The 19,855-nt window shown below is 42.0% G+C and overlaps 1 protein-coding gene across 1 annotated transcript; it reads right to left on the reverse strand.

Annotated features, from left to right (window-relative positions):
• Positions 1 to 1,409: 1,409 nt before the first annotated feature.
• SYPL1 (synaptophysin-like 1) lies at positions 1,410 to 5,839 on the reverse strand. The gene is made up of 5 exons (XM_009883547.1): positions 5,735 to 5,839; positions 4,849 to 4,967; positions 3,471 to 3,675; positions 2,441 to 2,629; positions 1,410 to 1,541 (listed from the first exon to the last, which is right to left on the reverse strand). The coding sequence occupies exons 1-5, from the start codon at positions 5,801 to 5,803 to the stop codon at positions 1,410 to 1,412; spliced, it is 714 nt and encodes a 237-aa protein (XP_009881849.1). The 5' UTR covers positions 5,804 to 5,839.
• Between the last annotated feature and the right edge of the window lie 14,016 nt (positions 5,840 to 19,855).

Here is a 19,855-nt window from a genome sequence, read left to right on the forward strand (position 1 = left end):
TGAACATTGCATTTCCTACCTCTTCCAAAAGGAAGTTCAAATGAAGTTTTGGACAGTTATAAGTAGTATCCCCCTCACACCCACCGTGGGCTGACAGAAAGAAGTCCTGGGCAGCACCAGGCAAAAAAATTCAAGGCATCAATGTAAAAAAACCCCTTCTGCAGCACAGATAACTCATTCAGCTAGCAAGGTCAGCAATAGCTAAAGCCATGTCCCAGAAGCTACAAAGCTAATACATTTGCATTGCTGTTACAGCAGAAAGGACTCAAGGCACATTCTTTCAGCAACAGTCATGCTTATTTTATTATGCTCTTTGGACCAGAAGTTTACTATCAGAAAGTCAGTACCTCTGCCACACTGAACAATAAGGATTTGTTATCTACACACTATTATGTCAATTTTCATCCTAAACAGTTTAAATAAAAAACACTGAACAAGCGCTTATTAGATTTGTGAAAACATTTTCTGAGCAATTCACAATGTCAGATATCTTAATAAAGAAGTCCACATGAGAAGAAATAAATATTGCTCCCAATGAATAAGCTGAACAACATCAGTGAAGACTTAGTCATATTCAGCCATCTCCAGTTATGTCCTATCACACACAAGCATTGCTCATGCACCTCAAAATTCATAGAAGCCCAGACACTAGCAGTTAGAACATATCAGCTTTGATTTCTAGAGGTCTGTAAGAGTTTCAGGCCATGATTTACCTTTTTATTTAAGTATTTAAGTCACCTGTTGCACATTTATACACTCTCTTATCTTTGTTAAATGAATTTATAGTGAAACTATAAGCTATCCTCTTGTTCAGAGATTGTTCTCAGCCATTAAATAGTAACAACACAATAAAGACAGAAGTAATGTCCTTCCGGACAGGCCTGTCAGCAGATTTGATACAGTAATCTGAACGGGATATCTGGAAACCAACATGTGATGGCTGCAGTTATGACAGAGCTGTGAGTCGAATTTCACTCACTTGCAAAAGCCATCACTGACAGGAAGAAGCTGAACTGCATTTTCAAATGCCTTAGTTGCACTTCAATTTCATTTTTCAGCCAAGGCTTGTTAGAACTAAAGAAGTGTCAGTAATAACCCAAATGCAGTCACTTCTCACCCATTCCTCTTATGAGGCTAATTTAAGAACCTGAAAGGGTCAGCATCCAGATAACCTCAACATTTTGCTCTTCAAAGACTGTAATAAAAAGCTGCACAGCTTCAAAAGGCATAATATATTTCAAGATAATGAAACACTTCAACTGGAGTATCCAAGACCTTATGTCAACCCATAGTACAAAACAGAAGTTTGTACAAAGTATTATCAGTTATTATTGAAGTAAATCTTAATGGCTCTGTGCTCTTGGCAATGTGATGTAGTAGTGGACGCATTTCAAAGTATCACCTTGTTTTTATATTCCTCTTTGAGCTGAATATATTCCTGGACTTTGAGAAATCCTTTTTGATTCGTTGTGTAGGTTGGTGTCCTTATATACAAACCAAATATTTCCTCCCCATAAAACCATATTAAGCAAGCCAAACACCTGTAGGTTTAGAAAAAAGGTGAGACTAAATTTTTTTTTTTTTTTTTTAAAAACCCAACAACAAAACACAAACAACCAAACACCAACCAACACCCTAGAATATGACTTCAAGGCAAGCCAGAAACAACTGCCATCTTTGACACCCCTTTGATTTGGGGTAGACATTTTCACATGCTTTAGAGTATTACAAACTATTTTAACAGACCTCTTTAGAAATCAGATAGTCAACTTATTCTATCCTTTGCATGGAATTAGAGAAATTCTTTTCAGTCACTCAGCACCTCTGCATATGCACATCTAGTGCATATGATTAATTATTACTGGGCGAACAAATAACAGCCAGAGTTTTGAAAAGCAGGATTCAGTAGGAATATCCTAAAATAAGCCTAATTTGCCCTTCTGTAAAGGGTTCTTTCTATAAACATGAGCTTTATATCATTGTGTTAGAAGGAACCTCTATTCAATGTGTAAAAATGCTCACAGCTGATCAAAAAGCTAGGTTCAACACCAAAAGACAGAGCAGGAAGCATAGTGTTTCCTTCTTACTTACATCAGTCAACAAACCACTTGGGTGGCTCAGTAAGATATTGTAAGGTGCTCTTGGCTACAGGCAGAAATAATATAGAGACTCAAATGTGTCTGGAAATGCTGCATCTAGGAGCTTGAGAGACAGATCCTACAAGTTGTTTCCCTTAATTTCTTTGAAGAAACAAGTTTCCTTCTAAAGAAAACTTTGGTCAGTGTTTTACCACAGTATTAATGGGCCTGAATGACTGATAACCCATAAAGCAATCTTAACACATAAAGCAACACATGCAATCAGTGGAACGGGGCTCTCAGGTGCCATTGGCTATTTTCTATCACATTTATTGTACCCATATGGTGGAAGGCATACATACCACAGACACGTTGAGAGTTCCCATGCTGGTCACAGAAGCAAAACGACAAGTTGTTCCTCGTGCTTTGCAAGATTCAATTCTTGAAATAATGCTGGCCCCTGTGGACATTTTGATATCAGCAAGTGCCTTTGCCCAAGCAAAAGTACTGACCAGCCACAGAAAGGCTGTTACGACAGTGATAGCCAAGTCCTACAGAAGAGAAGTGCTCATTAGTAGGTTAAAAAAAATTTTGCATTAATGTACTTGAGAGCAAAGCAGAGACAGTATCAATTACATCACCAAAATAACTCCATCAGCGCTAACATTCACAAGTAAATTTAGCCATTAACAATATTATATTCTGCGTTGACAATGAGCTACAAAACTGTGTGCCTCTTGCATAAGGAGTCTTATCCTTTGTAAGAAATTAGTTTCTAAAATCAGATGCCTAGCATTTACATTATAAAAATTTAAGTCAAAGTTTAGTGGGGGTGACATGGGATAAGGGGCAGAGGATTTAAATCTGGATGGCTGCTATGCTAAAATTTGCCTTGAAAGGTCACTAAGTCTGTTTCTGGGCATGCTCTGAAATTTCTCACTCTGAGAATCAGGGCTTTGGTATTTAAGGTGACTAAAATTCACAAGATAACTATTTGCCCTCTGCCAATTGCATCTGCACAGCAGGTGCTCTACACTGGGAAAATTCCCAGAGACTAAAAGAGGAGATTCCACCTATGGAACAATTGTAAATTCAAATCATGATAGAAAAGAAAATTGTGGTGAAGACACTATTCACCTGAGAAGGTAGAACTTCATTCCACTTTGCTTCAATACCTGCAGAAGGTATGATGCTGTGTATGTTGAAAGGCTTTGGGCTGCCTTTTCTCCTTAACTCTGTAGTCACTAGTTTGAGATACTTGTGCTCATGCTGCATCTTACTTTTGGAACTACTGAATATTATTTAGTTATGCAGATATTCTTGTATTAGCTGTATTTCTCATCTCTTTGTGGTTTCAAAGGCAAAACACTAAAATGTCTTAATGTTACTTACAGTTAATGGAAACTTGCTATTTTGCTGATACACATGCTTATATCCAGCGTATACCACAAGGGCAGCAATGCAGTAGAGGAATACCAACACTGCAAGCATAACAAAGAACTGTGCAGAAGAGGAGAAGTTGCCCACGAGATAGACATCAGTCCAAGTACCACCACAGCGTTTTGGGTCTGGTGCACTAAATACAACAGTATTCAGCCTGCAAATATTATATCCTTCTTTTAGTTAGAGTTTGCTATAGAGTGGAAACTTTATACAGTCATGCTTCACAGTAACAGTGCTTCAGCATTCTGGTTGTCTAAGTTTACTCTAAGAGACAACTTATATTTGCACAATATATCAGTTATACAACACAAAGATTTGTCAAGATATCTGAAGATTGTTCCCCATCCTGCACTGAGATACACAATAGCAACTTCAGGAGAAGAATCTAGATCTCATCTTTAAAGCAACTGAAGAAAGAAACCCCAATTTGAAAACAGACTTAACAACATTATTTTAGAGACTGGCAGTTAAATGAGAGGATCAGGACTTAAAGGCACTCAGTTGCATTACAGCTACAAGAAAATACAATCACAGGCAGTTCAATAAAACCTGTGTGACTACCAGTGACTACTCAGTGACCAGCATAGAATCATCTCAGATTCCTACTCTCCTCTCCAAGTGCTGTTACAATGCTGGGTTTTGTGACCAAATTCTGTGCTCCTGTAGTAGTTTTTACTAGCTGGCCTCTGAATCTATTTCTATACTTATTGAATACACATGGAACACTAACTCCACACTCAGTGTACTGTGCAGCTGTGAGAACAGAGGAAATCTTCCTCCTCATGCTCCAGGAAAGGAGCATGTCTCTAACAGGGCACTACAATGGCACTGGACTATTTCATTTTTGTGCACTCAACACCCTCACTGAGACCACAGTGGAATAAACTGAAAAGTAAGTATTTTCCATTCAGTCTTTAAACAAGAATATGATAATGGCACATCCAAAATAATCTTATCTGTGCCTCCAAAGCAACTACAAATTGATGAAGAAATAGGCTGTTAAGATTAATTGTATTGTTTTGCTTATTAATTACCTTCTATAGCAGTCATGCACTGCTAGACTAGAGCTTAAGGTAGAGTGATTCAAAGCGGGAATACAGCCTATTGCCATTTCTACCTACTTCTTTCCACAGGACACTGACAACAGCAATGCTTTGAACAGTTACAACTAAATATTTATTTATTTATTGCAGCTACACAGCAAGCCAGGTTTCACATGTTCATTCAGATATATACAGTAAGTGCATATTCATAGGGAGACAGATAGGGAAAATGGTGAATAATAAGTAATTACTGTATGAGTGACAACTGAAGAACTAATACTCACCTGAATGGATAAGCAAAAGCAGCTGCAACTGTTTTGTTTACCACACCTTTGCAGGAAACTAGAAGGGTAGTTTCACCTTGAAAGCCACCACATGTGGCAAAAGCAAAGATGGAAAAAATCTATAGGAATTGATACATAGACACATTAGTGCACACGACTAGAGCACAAAGGAAATAATGTTTATCTGGAACAGCTAATGAAGGCAAAGACAAAGTTAGCAATAGCAAAGTATGAAGCAATGTCAAGAGGTAATGAAAATATTAAGTTTCTATGATCCAAACCCATGAGCAACACTGCTAACAAAAAACATTTTGAATATTCTGTTGTTTTTCTTAGCTCTTTAGCTTCTCCCTTCTTGCTCTAAAAGCAAAAGTTTTTTGTTTTACTTTTTTTTTTTTAAATGCTAAAAGCCAGCACAGTACCTCTTGCAGCCAGTAAGGGAAGTATTTTTATGAGACTCAGACATCCACAACTGTAGATTAGGGTAGCTAGAAGGTACATGCTCAGAGTATTGCACATCAGCTTGACTCTCTAAGCAGCTCTCATTTTCCCTTTGTTCACTAGCAAAACCCTAAGCCCCCTATGATCAGAAGGCACAACACACAGCAGCACAAGTTACCATGACAAACTTGTAATTAACAAATAGATTTTATGTATCTGCAGAACTCTTTCCTTCCCTCCCAGCCAGAGAACCTGGCTGAAGAGCAGCTCGGTGTTGAGTACCCACCACCAGCAACGTGAGCCAAGGAGCGGGCAGCCCATCAGCACACACCTCTGCAGTCACACCCAGCCAGGAGAGAGGAACAAACCCAGGCCCGGGAAAGAAGAAGAAACAGCCCCACAAGAAGAACAAGGCTTCTCTCTGTATGTCCCCAGCCCCACTCACCCACTCAAGGACCTTAATGAAGCCTAGGGGCTCCAGGAGCAAGCCAAAGTCCACCCTCAAGCCAGCCATCCTGGGAGACACCAGAGCAGCCAACAGGGACCACAGGGACCCACACCACCACCTGCCTACAACTGCAGCCCCACACAGGCACCTCCCTATAGGGCTGGTGCCTGTGCTCCTCCCTGCCGCACCCCTGCCACGCCCATGCCACGCCCACTCACCCATGCTGGGGCTGGTCCCACTCACAGTTAACCTCATGCTGGGGCTCTTCGCCCCCAAATCGGAGGCCAGGAGAGGCCGGGTCCCAGCGGGAGGGGAGAGCCCCGCTGCGTGGGTTGGGTGCCGCTGCCATGGAGGACCTTGTCTGTGCGCTGGGGAAACGGGGCAGGAACTGCCACGGGAAGGAACGGCTTCGGCCATTTTGTGGAGGGAGGCAGTAGTCACCTCCTTCCCGAGAGGCTGAAGGGGCTGCGATCCGCTGAAGCTAAGTTTGGGTTTTTTTGGTGACTGTGCTCTACTGTTGATACATTAACCTTCAGTGAAACCAAAGAGTTAAAACTCGTGCTGAAGAAGAGCCGAGGCCTGTGAGAGGGGCTGCCCTCTGCCCTCCTCCCTGACTCGAGAGCACAGCTAGCCAAGGTGCCCAATGGACACAGCATGCGCTGCAGCAGTTTCCTGCCTCTGCTTCAAGATCTTCGAGAAGCTTCTTCTAGGGTTGCTGGGGGACGCCTGGAAACCCTCTGAGGAACATCAGGGTGTCTGGTGCTGCTCTTGGGAAGGGATAGCTAAAGGAGGCTGTGGCTGCTTCTAGCAATATCTAACTGATCTAGCAGCTTCCAGCAAGCTCTGTGAGCTGCTTCTGGCCAAAGGGTGGTGGAAGGTTTTGTCCCAGCTGAGCCTTGTTGCGGCTGCCAGGCAGCCTTGCAGCAGGTGCTGAAGAGATGCCAATGGAAGAGCTGGCTTGGAGTGCAGCAGTTTGTGCAGAAGGGGTCCGGCAGCCTTCACAGGGCAGCATACACGTGCTCAGCCGTGGTGGTGGTGTGCTGCGGGTCACAGTCCCCAGCACTGCCTGGATCAGCTGTCCCTGGTGCCTTGGCATAGATGTCCTGCTCGGCTGCTCTGCTGTCCTGAGGCTGGGGAAGGCTGCCTGGGGCCTCTCACTGGGGCTGGGAGATACAGGCTCTGTGCTTGTAGGGGGTGTGCGTAGGTGGAAAGTGTGTGTCACCAGGAGCTGTGGAAGGAGGTCAGCAGCCTACACAGCATCAGAGATGATGAGAAAGGGATGAACTGGATGTTCTCTGAGACCCTGCAGCTTCAGGAACCTGAATCTCCTTCATTCCTATAGGATGGGTAGGCAGAGTCTGTGCTCATCGCATCAGGAAATGGAGTCTCCCATGATGGTGAAGACTGAAAGCTTGTAACTCCTGGCACTGGAGGATGGTTGCAGCTGCAGGTCTGCAGGTACAGAACAGAGTCAGTACCCTGGTAGCAGACAAGGGGTTGGGAGCTTTCTCCAATGAAGCCTCTGTGCCAGATGAGCCTGTGCCATGCAGGAGCACCAGGAGAACAAGGTGACTGACAGTAGAGGGGAAGTCCCTGCTGCATGGGGTGGAGGCCTGTACCTGCTGACCCAACCTGCTGTCTAGGGAGGTTTGCTGCTCATCAGGGACTTGGATACAGGATGTTGTGGAGAAACAAGCTTCAAACTGTTAATCACTGCTACTCTTCCACATGGGCATCCCCAATACTGCCAGGGGACACCTGGAGCATTTCAAGCATGACTACTACCTTATTCTGGGGACGCATTCAACATCTTGGGAGCCTAGATGGCTTTCTCCTCAATTTTTCTAGTGAGGAAGAAGTGCTTGAGGCAGAGTGAACAGATCCTGCAGGTCAACAATTGCTTGCACAGCTGGTGTTGATAAAGGGGATTCAGCTTTTATGACCATGGAACCCTCTGTGAGGATTGAGGACTACTAAGAAAAGATGGGTGCCACCTGATTAAATAGGGCAAAAGCATCTTTTCAACAGGCTGGCCAGTCTGCTGAGAAGAGCTTTAAATGAGGAGTGATGGACGTGGTGCTAGGGGAAGAGATGATGACCTACAATTAAGTGAGGAAGTGGTGGATTGGTTTGGTAAGCAAAGAGTACAGGGTGATATGATTTCAAGGAGAGATTTTTAAAACAAGAAAATAGGGTAGAAGCTTCCCCCCTCCCTTCAAGTGTATGTATGAATATAAGGAAGTGCTGATAGAACAGCATTATGGGGAAGCTCTCATAACTTTTCTGGGAAATCAGCATGAGCGAGGGCTTGTATGCTAACACATGCAGCATGGGGAACAGGAGGTATTAGAGGTCTGTGTGCACTTTCAGGTCTATAATCTCATTTTGATAATAGAGACTGGGTGGGTGGGATAGCTTGCATGATGTGAGTGCTGCCATGGAGGGATACAGGCTCCTTAGGAAAGATGGTGAGAAAGCAGAAGTACCCTTTATGTGAGAGAGCAGAAGGCATGCATGGAACTCTGCCTTAGATGGATAATGAGTTAGCTGAGAATTTATGGGCTAGGATGAGAGGGAGGGCAGACCAACATGGATGATGCTACTGTGGCTGTCTGCTACAAACTACCTGATCAGGAAGAAGTAGAGGAGACTTTCTTCAGATAACCAGAAGGTGGCCTTGGTCCTCAGGGGGAACTTTTAAGTACCTGCTGGAAGGGCAACACAGCAGGGCACAAGTTATCCAGGTGGTTTCTGGAGTGCAGTGATAAAAGCTCACTCATGCAGGTGATGGGGGAGCTGCCAAGCTCTATGGACTTGATACTTACGTAAGGAGGGACTGGTCAGCGATACGGAGGCTGGGAGCAGCCTTGGCTGAGTTTGCTCTGTGACAGATGTTACTACTGTGAATAAGTTTTGGGAGGCCAGCCAAGGGTGGGAATACATGAGGAAGCTGCCAGGTTAGGGAATACATATGGGAATGGTAATAAAGAATCAATCTTTCAACTGGCCGGGGGGTGCACTATTGCAAAACGTTGGCAGCAGGGTGGGATGTTCTCTCACAGTTTGCTTCTCCATTTGAGAAGGATTTTTGACCCTAGCTTTCTGCTCAACAAACAAGAGGGGTGCTGAGATCTGCCTGCTGCGAAGGACTCCTGGAGGTAGTCCAAGTTTAAAGCTATGGAAAGGATCGTTCTTTCCTTTATTTCACTGCTACATTACAAATACAGTGGGTGTCCAGCCAGGCAGCCTCCTCCCTGACTGGTGACTTCTGTTTTGTTCTAGTTTGTGCTTGTGAGCATAACATGAACTCTGCGCACAAAACATGGTCAAACCCCAGTTGTCAAGTTTTGATGTGCCTATCCTTGAGGGTTATAGAAACTCATAAAATGAATACAATAGACTCCTTTATTATATGAAAATGATATTGTTGATGCCTCAAAATACAATAAATTAGTATCACTGTTTCTATTAATTCCAGTATCTGTAAACAGCTTTTAAATCTGATGTAACTGTAGACTTGTTAGCATCACTACTAAGCACATACTTAATGTATGAGCTTGCTGTTAAGATCAACTTACAGACTAGGAACTAAATAATTACAAATGATGACTAGTTGGCCTGTATATTGGAAATCTCAGAATACACATTTGTGGGTGAAAAACACACCTGGTGCAGAATGCACTGAAGGGTGAGAGCACCTGCACGGCAAGGGCTGTCTGCGGAGCTTGCCTTGGCAGAGTGAGGTCATTCTGGAAGTTGGGAACGGGGCGCCAAGCCTCCCAGGACTCTTAACAGAATGTACAAGTGTCATCAAGCATATGTTAAAATTAATTTTTAAAGTGTTACGTTGTCTTACTTTGTCATGGGGGTAGAGCACTCCCAGATGTGTGCAGGCTTTTGAAGCACAAAAATGATCAGCTGCTCCTCAGAGCAGGCTACTAAAACACTCTTTGTACTATTAGAAATCACAGCAGGGTACTACACGAACGGGAACCCCCAGGGTAAGAGGGGCCTAAATCGTCAGTCTGTAGAATGGCACCTTGCATTTCCAAATGAAGGTGAGAAAACCTGTGAGGGTCTGGGCTTCCCGTGTGGGGTCTGGTGTGGTCTTGGGCACAGCTCTATCTCCTGCAAATGTGTTGCTCTGCAACACCATCAGCCCTTTAGTACCCCAGGGCCAGAGCTGCCTGCCTGAGCCTTCATCCTGCATTTTCAGGAGTGTTTTAGATAGGCTCAGCAAAGGCTGTCCAAGATAAGGTCTAAGACAATAAAGCTAGTTCTTTCATTAGTTATAATGAACTTCCAGTTTGTCTTCATAAGATACGTCATTGACTGATGTTGCAATCTGATTTTTGGTGCTGAAATGAATCCGTCTTGAAGTCAATGGAGTTGATCAGTGGGTGCAAATTAAGGAACAAGACCATAGCAGAACTGTGCAAGTCTCCTAGGGTCTCTCTCATGGGACTATTGCAATGGCACAACTAAAACCTTCTTTAGTTTGGGCTGTGCAGGTCTTGTAGGATCAAAGTCCGATGGGGAAGTATCTGCGGAACTGACAGTGCTTTTTGTGTATTTCATGGTGGTGTTTCTAAAGCAGCTGGTGAAATGCCCTCTGATCTTGTAAGGGTCTGTCATAGTTCAATGCTATTTCCCCTGAATTAAATGAGCAGTGGCTGAACCAGGAAAATGTAGCCAATGAGAGACTATTTATGTGCCCCGCTCTCCATATAGTACATGAATCTCACAAAAAAAACCCCAACACAATCCAGACAAGCAGTGCTGAAGGTTCAAGTCACCCTGATTAGCTTGGCTGCCTGAATAGCCGGTGCCTTTAAGGAGTAAAATAGGAATATAAAAAAAAGGGACAGACCAAGATAGAAGATGGAATATCTGTTTGCTCATTGTCTCCACATCCTTCATGCCCAAGAAAAACTGTTCCATATATAGGTAGCATATAAAGTCTTGTTTCAGTCTAAATGAACCAAGCCACTCCCTGCCCTCCATCCAGTATGTCTCTGTATTTTTTGTTCTCTGTCTTCCTTCTTCTCCATCTTCTAGTTAAATCCTGTAAGCAATGTATCTCCCTAAAATACATATAGGCACTTCTTTGATTCCTCTCCTTTTCCACTTGTCAGTTAGTTAAAAGTATTTAATTATTTAAAGCATTCTTCAAAAATGCTTTCAGCCCCTGATTGATATTCCCCCCCCCCCCCCCCAAGTTTTTTCAGATGTCAGATGTCTGGTATGGAAGTACTGTGAGCTATATGCAATATTCTAGCTGTGGGCTCATTAATTCAAAATTGGAAAAGGCTCTTAATTTTTCACTCCATATAACATCTCTCTGCTGGGGTTAAAAGTATTTTGGAACATTTTTGCTTTGGATCCACTTTGGATTGCATTCCGAAGTGATATCAAACACTTTAAACATAAATAGTACTTCCACAGGGCCAATTTCGTAAGCTGAAACCAATTCTGAATCAAATCTCTGCAAGGAAGAATTTAAGCAGGTAAACTGTATACTGTTCAAGAGCATCAAAAAAGCCCACTACCAAAAAAAAAGAGTTATTTTGCTTGGAGAATCAGTTTGGTTTAGAGAGAAATGACAGAAATATAAAAATTGTATAGCAAATGAGAGAAAAGAGAAGTTGGTAATAATGAATATAAATTAGAAGGCAGCCTATTGCAGAAAAGTGATAAGAAAGCAAATGGACTGAGGGACCAGTATATAGTCTGCAGACTTGCAGACAACGGTAACGCATTTTTGAAACACAGGAGGAAGAAATGAGATTATACCAAAGTGAATAGACAGAAATTATGGAAACCACCAAAAAAAAAAAAAAGAAAAAAGAAAAAGAAAGGCAGGAATGACCAATATTATATTCTGTATTTGGGGAAAAGCAGGAAAGTATTAATATGCTAATCGTGTAATAAATCCTTTCCACTCCAGCAGGGCTCAGGGGAGTGTTGAGTCACATCTGCTAAAGCTTTTATATCAGTTGTCAATACCCAGCAACCCCAGTTTGGACAGGGCTGATAAAGGAGCTCTCATAATATGAATGATGATTGCCAGTCATCTTTTAAACACTGGTCAAGATCCAGATGTCTGATGTTATGGCAACATAGGCCTATCCATTTATCACTGTCCCTAAGAAAAAAGATGGAGTGACTGATGCAGAACCCTCTGGATAGAGAGTTAAATTAGAACAATATAGTTAATGTCAAGCTACATGGTCATTTGGGAGTTAGTTTTTGCTGATTAGCCTATGTTTAACCCTGTGCTTAAGCAGTGATGATCAAAAGGCCAGACTGAGGCATTAATAATTGCCACTGTAGCATACCAGATATTTGACCTGGTACTTGATGAATCTTAGAAGGATATAAAACTGATGTGAAACACTGATTTAATTAGAAACTAGGTAACTGATAGGTCTTAAACTGAAAATCAATATGATTAGTGGAAAAAGAAATTTCTCAGTATACCGAGTCCCATTCTTTGGAAAATAAAAAGGAGGACAAAACTGTGGGGTTTATATAACTGGTCTCATGGTGTCTGACTATGCTGTGGGAGAGACCAGCAGGATTCCCGTCTGCCCTGGGGAGACATGTCAGCAACAGGGACAGCAAAGCACTAGTGCCCCTGTGCAAGGAGCGAGTGAGCTTCCTCTGGAGCATTATGCAGTAGTCTTATTTACTAATTCTTGGGGAAGAAAAATTCAAACTACCGGGATGATTAAGGGTCACAAAGAGCTCATTTTCTTAAGCTAAAAGAACTTGGGTGGTTTACCTTAGCAAAATGAAGGGTAACTGAAGGTATTACTTCTGGCTTGAAGTGCACCAGGGAGTAAATGCAGGGAAGGTAGAGATTTATACTAAAAGACAGCTTTACCACAGGGATCACTGTATATAACCAAAGAATATAATTTATGCTGAACATAAAGTGTGAGTATGAGATTCTGGAAATTAGTTGCAACAGGAGGCAAATACTGGAGGTTGTTTTAAGCGAGAGTTTAGAATAGTTGTGTTGTTGCTTGTGATAGCAGTGGAAAAGAACTTGATGATTCATGATGTTCCTTTCCCATCCTAATTCCCTACGCAGTCCAAACAAGGATTAATTCAGGGAAGTCCTGAGCTCTGTGTTTACAGATAAAGCAAGAGTGGATGATTAAGTTAATACTTCTCTGGCAGGGGAGACACGGTTGCACGGGACCACTCTGCCCACAATACTGTCTGTTCAGGACCATAACTTTGAAAACTCCAGGTGGGGAAACTGCTTTTCTTCCTCCCATGTTAAATAAATAGCACCTGCCAAATAGCTGTCTACAGGTGGTTTCTTGTGATGTAATCAGCTGCATTTTTCTGTCTGTTTGTTAGCTGTGTGTTTTCTTGTATCTTTGCACCATTTTATTTGCCTGTACACTCTGATGTTTTAAACCTTTCCTCTTTAGACCTGTTAGTATATTTGTTATTATTCCATTTATTTCTCTCTTGGTTCTCTAATAACGATGCTAAGTTGCGTTGTTCTTTTTTCCCAATTTCTGTGGCACCCCTCTGCCTTTTCTCGAAGACTTTGGAAATCAGTGTTTAATTTCTTTTGCTGAAAGTCCTTGAGACATTTTTCACCACATGTGCCATTCATCTATGATACCCAAGCAGGTTTTAAGTTCTGTGGTTAATACAAGTTAGATTTGTGAGACACTGTATCAAAATTTTTAAAATAAATTCTAGGCATTTTACACTGACTGCCTTTATTTCATTCACTCATCGCGGCTTAGTTACTTGTGAACTATTATGTTGCTTATTAGTACCCTTGCTGCCTTGAATCTTAATGTTCTGCTGCTGCGTGTGTAAAGATTCTTGTTATTCTCCTTGATCCCTGTGGAAGGCACTGAAGGGCAGGCAATGTCCCCTACCCCTCCCGCCCCCTATTTCTGCGTAGATTTCCGAAGGGCAGGGAGGGAAGGCAGCCCTTCCCAGAGAGGTGGTCCTCTGGAGGATGCTTCAGAAGTAGTTCCTTGTAGCCACTCTTGCCCTACCAGGCAGTGTGATTTCCACGTGGGATCACAATCCATAAACAAATCCTGCGGCTTAATTTTCATAGCTCATCACTTTGTAGGTGTTAACTAGGTAGCTGTGAGACCCAGCCTGCACAATGTGCTGGTACGTGCTTTGTTCTGTAAATACACCTTGGAAAGTCATTGCTGAAGACAGAGCTCTGGCATAACAATTAACTGTAAACGACAAAGGATATGATGTATGCACTTGGAATAAAAATCCTAAATTACACTGTAGACTTACGAATCTTCAGCCAGAATTAATTTAGTTGCTCACTGGAAGGGTTTTATGGGGGAGTGCTGAGTGGCTGCAGAACTGTGCAGAGAGAATCCTGTTCTACCATCTAGTGGCGTGTTGTGACAGCGCACACTGTGGAAATGGACCCTTTTCAGGGTGAGGTAGTTATTATTAATTTAATATATTATTATTAATTTGTTTGTCATCTGTGAAACTCCATGGACTTTCTTGGTTGAAGGGAAGACATTAAGAATGCCATAGATGCTGATTTAAAGTGGAAAGCATGGAGAAAAGGAGGTAGAACATATTCGCTTCAGCCAGTGCAGTTAAGCTTGGTGTGGGCATCAGCAGTATCCCTTAATATACATTAGTCTGACTAAAGCCTAACGTTTACTACTGCACAGAAAAGCACACCTCTGTGGTGCTGTTATTAATTTACTTTTTGATGAATCTAGAAATCAGAAACCCCTTTCCCTTTCCCCTCTCTTTATTTTCTGACAGCAATCTCTGACAACTAACCTATTAAGTTCGGTTTTGACCACACCATGCCACTTTCAGGCGATATCTGTCCATTGCACTTCAGCCTGCTCTTGTGATTTCTGGTGCTTTATGCACTGCTTGGTTGGCAATGCCAGTTAAGCAAACATACTTGTCCTGGTTTTGGCTGAGATAGAGTTAGTTTTCTTCCTAGCAGCTGGTATAGTGTTTTGGATTTAGGATGAGAATAATGTTGATAACACACTGATGTTTTAGTTGTTGCTGAGCAGTGCTTGCGCTACGTCAAGGACTTTTCAGCTTCTCATACTGCCCTACCAGGGAGGAGGCTGGGGGTGCACAAGAAGCTGGGAGGTGACACAGCCGGGACAGCTGACCCCAACTGGCCAAAGGGCTGTTCCATGCCTTATGACGTCATGCTCAGCATATAAAGCTGGAGGGACTTGGCCGGCGTGTGGCGGCCACTGTTTGGGGACTGACTTGGGGGCATCGGTTGGCAGGTGGTGAGTAATTGCGTTGTGCATCACTTGGTTTGTGTATTGTTTTATCGTCGTTGTTGTTATTATTATTATTGTTTGCCCTTCCTTTTCTGTCCTGTTAAACTGTCTTTATCTCAACCCATGAGTTTTTATCTTTTTTTCCTGATTCTCTCCCCTGTCCCACTGTGGGGGAGTGAATGAACGGCTGCATGGTGTTTAAACCACAACAATACTCCATCCATGGCTGCGCTGTTCTCTGCAGAAGTTTATACTGTCACACATTTGAACGGATCAGGACAAACATAAACCTATGAATAGGTTCTTTAATTTTTTTGTACCAAATGGATGCACAAAAGCTTGTGCTGGCACAAAGCAAGAGGTAGTTTGAGGCAAGATCCCAGGAGTGTTCAGAACACAAAGAGCTGGAGAATTTGGCTCCCAGCAGAAAATGCCGGGTAGGACAAAAATCCCTCGGGAGCTCCCAAATATGCTGAATTGGCCTCAGGACCAGCTCAGATCTATATACCAATTGCAAAGGGCCTGTCGTAGCATGCTGACTCTAAACAAGCTTTAAAATGTGTCTATTTATCTGATGGATGGGTAAAATGCAGCATCCGCTCTACATGCTGAACTACTACTGCTGTGCTGCTGTGCAGCTAATGCTGCTATAAAAATTGTTTGCATTTCTAACCAAATCTCATTAGAAGTTTATGTATAATTAATTATACAACTAAGCTGAATGTATTACTTTTTTTTCTTCTTTATTTTTCTTGAAGGTTCCAGATTTCCCAACTGTTGACAAAGGATGTGTTAATGACATCATTATGAAGTTCTGTTGTTTACTGTTTTCTTCAACAAGTAGTAATTTTATTGACTTTGGCAGAGAGATCGGTGTTTTGCAGGATTTCAATAGATTTTGTGACACAGAGGCATAATATAAACCAAGATGTTCCAGAATAAACAGGACTATTACTACCAGATGGAAATAGTCCTGAAGCATTATTGGACTTGCAAAAACAAAAACATTTCAGGAAAAACATTTTAGGAGTCAGCTTGATCATCTTGAAAACAATATCTAAGTATAAAATACTGGGTTTTTAGAAAACAACGGAAGGATATAAATAGTAATTATTTCAGATCTTGCTACTTTATTGTCTATGCACATATTTAGAATATGCTAGTCTTTAAAAGCCATGTCAACACACTTGAGTTAGTGAGCTAACTATGCAAAGTAATTTGAATCTGAAGTGGGATATTTCTGATTATAACACAAATCAAAGCAGCTAAAACTCAGAAGATACTCTGGCAGCAAACTTCAGTATACATGAACTTAGAGACCGTAGATGTTGGCTGACCTTATTTGTAGAGCTGGTCGAATGATTAATTGTGATTTTCAGTAGAATTCTAAATTTATCCTGGTAACAATAGCTTATGCAATCAGTGGATAATGAGCCCTGACACATGACAGGTTTATAACTCAAATCCGGGTCATGGACATCAGGCCACAAAATAAAAATTAATCTATTCAACAGTACAAGTATTTCTTATTCTAAATGGTGAGAAAGGAAGTCTTTTGTATTTGGGTGGAATAACTGTATACAAATACAGATGGTCAAGCAGGTATTATTTGTCTGCCAAATGAGACACAATAGATATTCTTAAAGAATCTGTTAGGAATTTGGAAGCAATGAAAAGCACTGGGTAGATCATATCTTTTAGATCACAAATTGCAAAAATATATATGGATTAAATAAAATGCAAACAGCAATGATAAGTAAAGTGAAAACTGAAATAAAGGGCATAATAAAATTAAAGTGTTGCTATGTTATTCAGTTATTATCTGACTGGATTGTTTTCTAGAAAGCAAAACACAAACCAAACAACTCTCAAGTATCCCATGTTAATAAAAAATGTCTTTCTTAATGTCATTAAATGCAAATGCTACTCAGTGAAAGAAAATAGTTCATAAATCCTTTGTCCAAAAATTCATAGCATTTCAAATGCAAGGATGAGCTCTCTTTTTGATGCAAGCCAAGAGTTTGGCCAAGTCCAACTTCACATAGAAAAAAGCGAACTATACTCTTGGCACTGTAATTTGGTAGCTACATGTTTAACATCTTTCCTCCGACACTGCTTTAGCACTTGACATTTAGCAGAAACAAACCGAGTAGGAGCACAGTGACCCCTGGCCTTTTCTTGCTGCATCCAGAGTTGGGGAATAAATTCAGCCACTGCCGTTACCTGCCTTCACACTACAGGCTTCAACAGGAGCACAATTTTTGGTAGAAAATGGACCAAATGAGGATACCAGTTGAGAAAGAAGATGTTGCGATGTCACCAGATTATCCTAGGAAAACAATATCACAGAGAAAACAGAAGAAAAGGATCTCCTATAGTCTACCTGACAAGTCCAAACTTTCAAATACTTGGGCTGTAAAACAACTGGCCCTCACAGAAAGATTTTTAAAAATCAGGTTTAATACTTTCTTTAAGAATATTTCCGGTTTAATTTTTTAAAAGTCGTCTTGTCTTTCTGGAACCTTATCAATGTGGTGAGTGGCAATATAAATGCTGTGTAAAATGTAGTATAAAATACAAAAGAAAACCTTAGTTTCCCAAGATGCTTCAGCTGCAGTAAATTAAATGTGGCTGGGGACCTTCCTGGACATGGAAGCCAGCTGACATGGTCTTATCTGACTCTCTGCTCATAAAGCCTCCGCCTCCAAACCATGGTGGCTGTATGAATCATCTGGCAAGAATTATCTCTAGACCATTCTCGCTCCTGAACTGTGCCTGGGAATTATTTGGGAGCATGTCTACGTGTCCAATTCCTGCCCCTGAGTGCTTTACCACTTTGCTGACCGACAACACTTCAGGGCAGGTGGCTTTCCTTGCCACTCTTGAATTTTCTCATATAGAAGCAGCATTTTTGTAGCAGGGCTGGAGCACCCATAGAGAGAGAAGTCGTTGCCTGGGATTTCCTTCTTGTTCCCTGTTGCAGTGACTCTCATTGCTCCCCCACTTCTCCAGGCACTTAACTGCTTGTGTCAATCCTTGCAAGCCTGATTTCTCCCTTCAGCCATCACCTCCCTCTTTCATGCCGCCTCCGTTTTTCACAGGATCTCTCTCATGTTAATCAATCCTGGGGGAATTTTTCCAGCCTCCTGTGATGGGAGATAGAAGGCAGCCGGAGGCTGGCAAGAAGCCAGACAGGCAGGGGAATAATAATGCTGCCTTGTCTGCTCCAAACCCATTTTATTGTAAGCATCCCGCTGTACGAGCCATTTTGTGAGCCATTCATCATATTCACAAATGAGCCCTTTACTCGGAGAAAATGTTGAAGAATAGAAAGCTTAGAAGGAAAGTCTAGGTGGCCTAATTATGTGGTTGCTCTGGGGTCATTTATACATACTGGTGCCCCTGTCATTGCAATGTGTCCTTCAGCAAATATCTGCATGGCAGTAGAGCACAGCCAGTAACACGTGCCTTACCTGTGTACAGCACTTTAAAGCCTCCGGCTGTAAGAGATACACGTTGTGCTGTCATCTCATGGTCATGGGCTGCTCTTTGTGCGTGTGTGTATGAACCTATAATTTAAAACAACCAAACCCAGGAGTCGGTTCTAGGAACTAATACAGCTTGTGTTTCAGCGCTGGAAATGCTATGTTTTGACTAGCTTCCTGGGGATTTTTCCGGTAGTTGTTTTAATCAGTCTTGCTGGTAGTCTGTCAGCCCCAGGCAGCATTTCGGTAGCGCATATTAGTGAAACATAAAGCTGGAAAAACCTCTGAGGGCCATGGGCAGCAAACTGTGAGGCTGTCCCAGCTTGGCTGGTTCTGCAAAAGGCATAAATCCACTGTTATTTCCTCCCTTCATCCTTTCTGCGCCGAGCACACACCAAATTATGGGTTATACATAGTGCCTAAAAATTCTGCCTTCTCCATGCTTTCCTGTTAACATCCAAGAGAGATAAGCTGTTTTTTTAACCTCCCTCAAACAGGTATATATAGACTTCGCACATAACATATGTGCACATAATTTACATTAAGCTATAAATTTCAAGCACCTGATTAAAATGCATATTGTTAATGGAAGGCAGAATTTAGGACCTAAGTAAGTGTTTTGAAAAAACCTTCTGCAACATGGAGCTTCATTCGATTTTTTCATTAAATTGATATAAGTCAAGAATAACTCCTTGGAAGTCATGTCCTGAAAAATGGATTTCATGGAGCATCTCTCATGGAAACAGATAGCTTTAATTAAAGAATTTAGCTTCAGTGCAAAAGCATGAAGGTAGAAATCAACCCAAATGAGAGCAGTCATACAGAGGTGTGCATTCGTGTGGGAATACTCTGCTCTTCTCTGTATACATAAGACAAGGTTCTTGCCTGGACAGATACTACCAAAATTCGGTATAAGAAAGAAATTTTTTATAATGATGGTGGTGAGACACTGGAAGAGGTTGCCCAGAGAAGTTGTGGATGCCCCATTATTGGAAGTGTTCAAGGTCAGGTTGGACGGGGCTTTGAGCAACCTGATCTAGTGAAAGACATCCCTGCCCATGGCAGGGGGGTTGGACTAAATGACTTTTAAATGTTCCTTCCAACCCAAGCCATTCTATGATTCTATGAAAAATTGTGTTCTCTCCCAGTTACATGTATTCGTCCTTTCCCACCAGCTTTTGTCTGGATGAGACATGATGACAGCCATAGGATTCACTGAGTTGTACAAAAGATCTGCTTTTTTGCTACAGTTCCACTGGTGGATGGAGTCCCTCACCAAAGTCCATGTGTCACAACTCATTTGAGGCTGGGAAAAACACTTGCATAGTTTTAGGTATCTTTCCCCTGATTTT

The sequence above is a fragment of the Charadrius vociferus genome, unplaced genomic scaffold, assembly GCF_000708025.1.
Source record: "Charadrius vociferus isolate BGI_N301 unplaced genomic scaffold, ASM70802v2 scaffold704, whole genome shotgun sequence".
Classification (NCBI taxonomy): Eukaryota; Metazoa; Chordata; class Aves; order Charadriiformes; family Charadriidae; genus Charadrius; species Charadrius vociferus.

Coding starts and splice junctions, on each gene's coding strand:
- SYPL1 (XM_009883547.1), bottom strand. CDS start 5,803: ATGGCTGGCTTGAGGGTGGACTTTGGCTTGCTCCTGGAGCCCCTAGGC. Junction 4,968..5,734: donor TCATTAAGGTCCTTGAGTGG/GTGAGTGGGGCT, acceptor CAATTCCTATAG/ATTTTTTCCATCTTTGCTTT. Junction 3,676..4,848: donor GCTTTTGCTTATCCATTCAG/GTGAGTATTAGT, acceptor TAATATTTGCAG/GCTGAATACTGTTGTATTTA.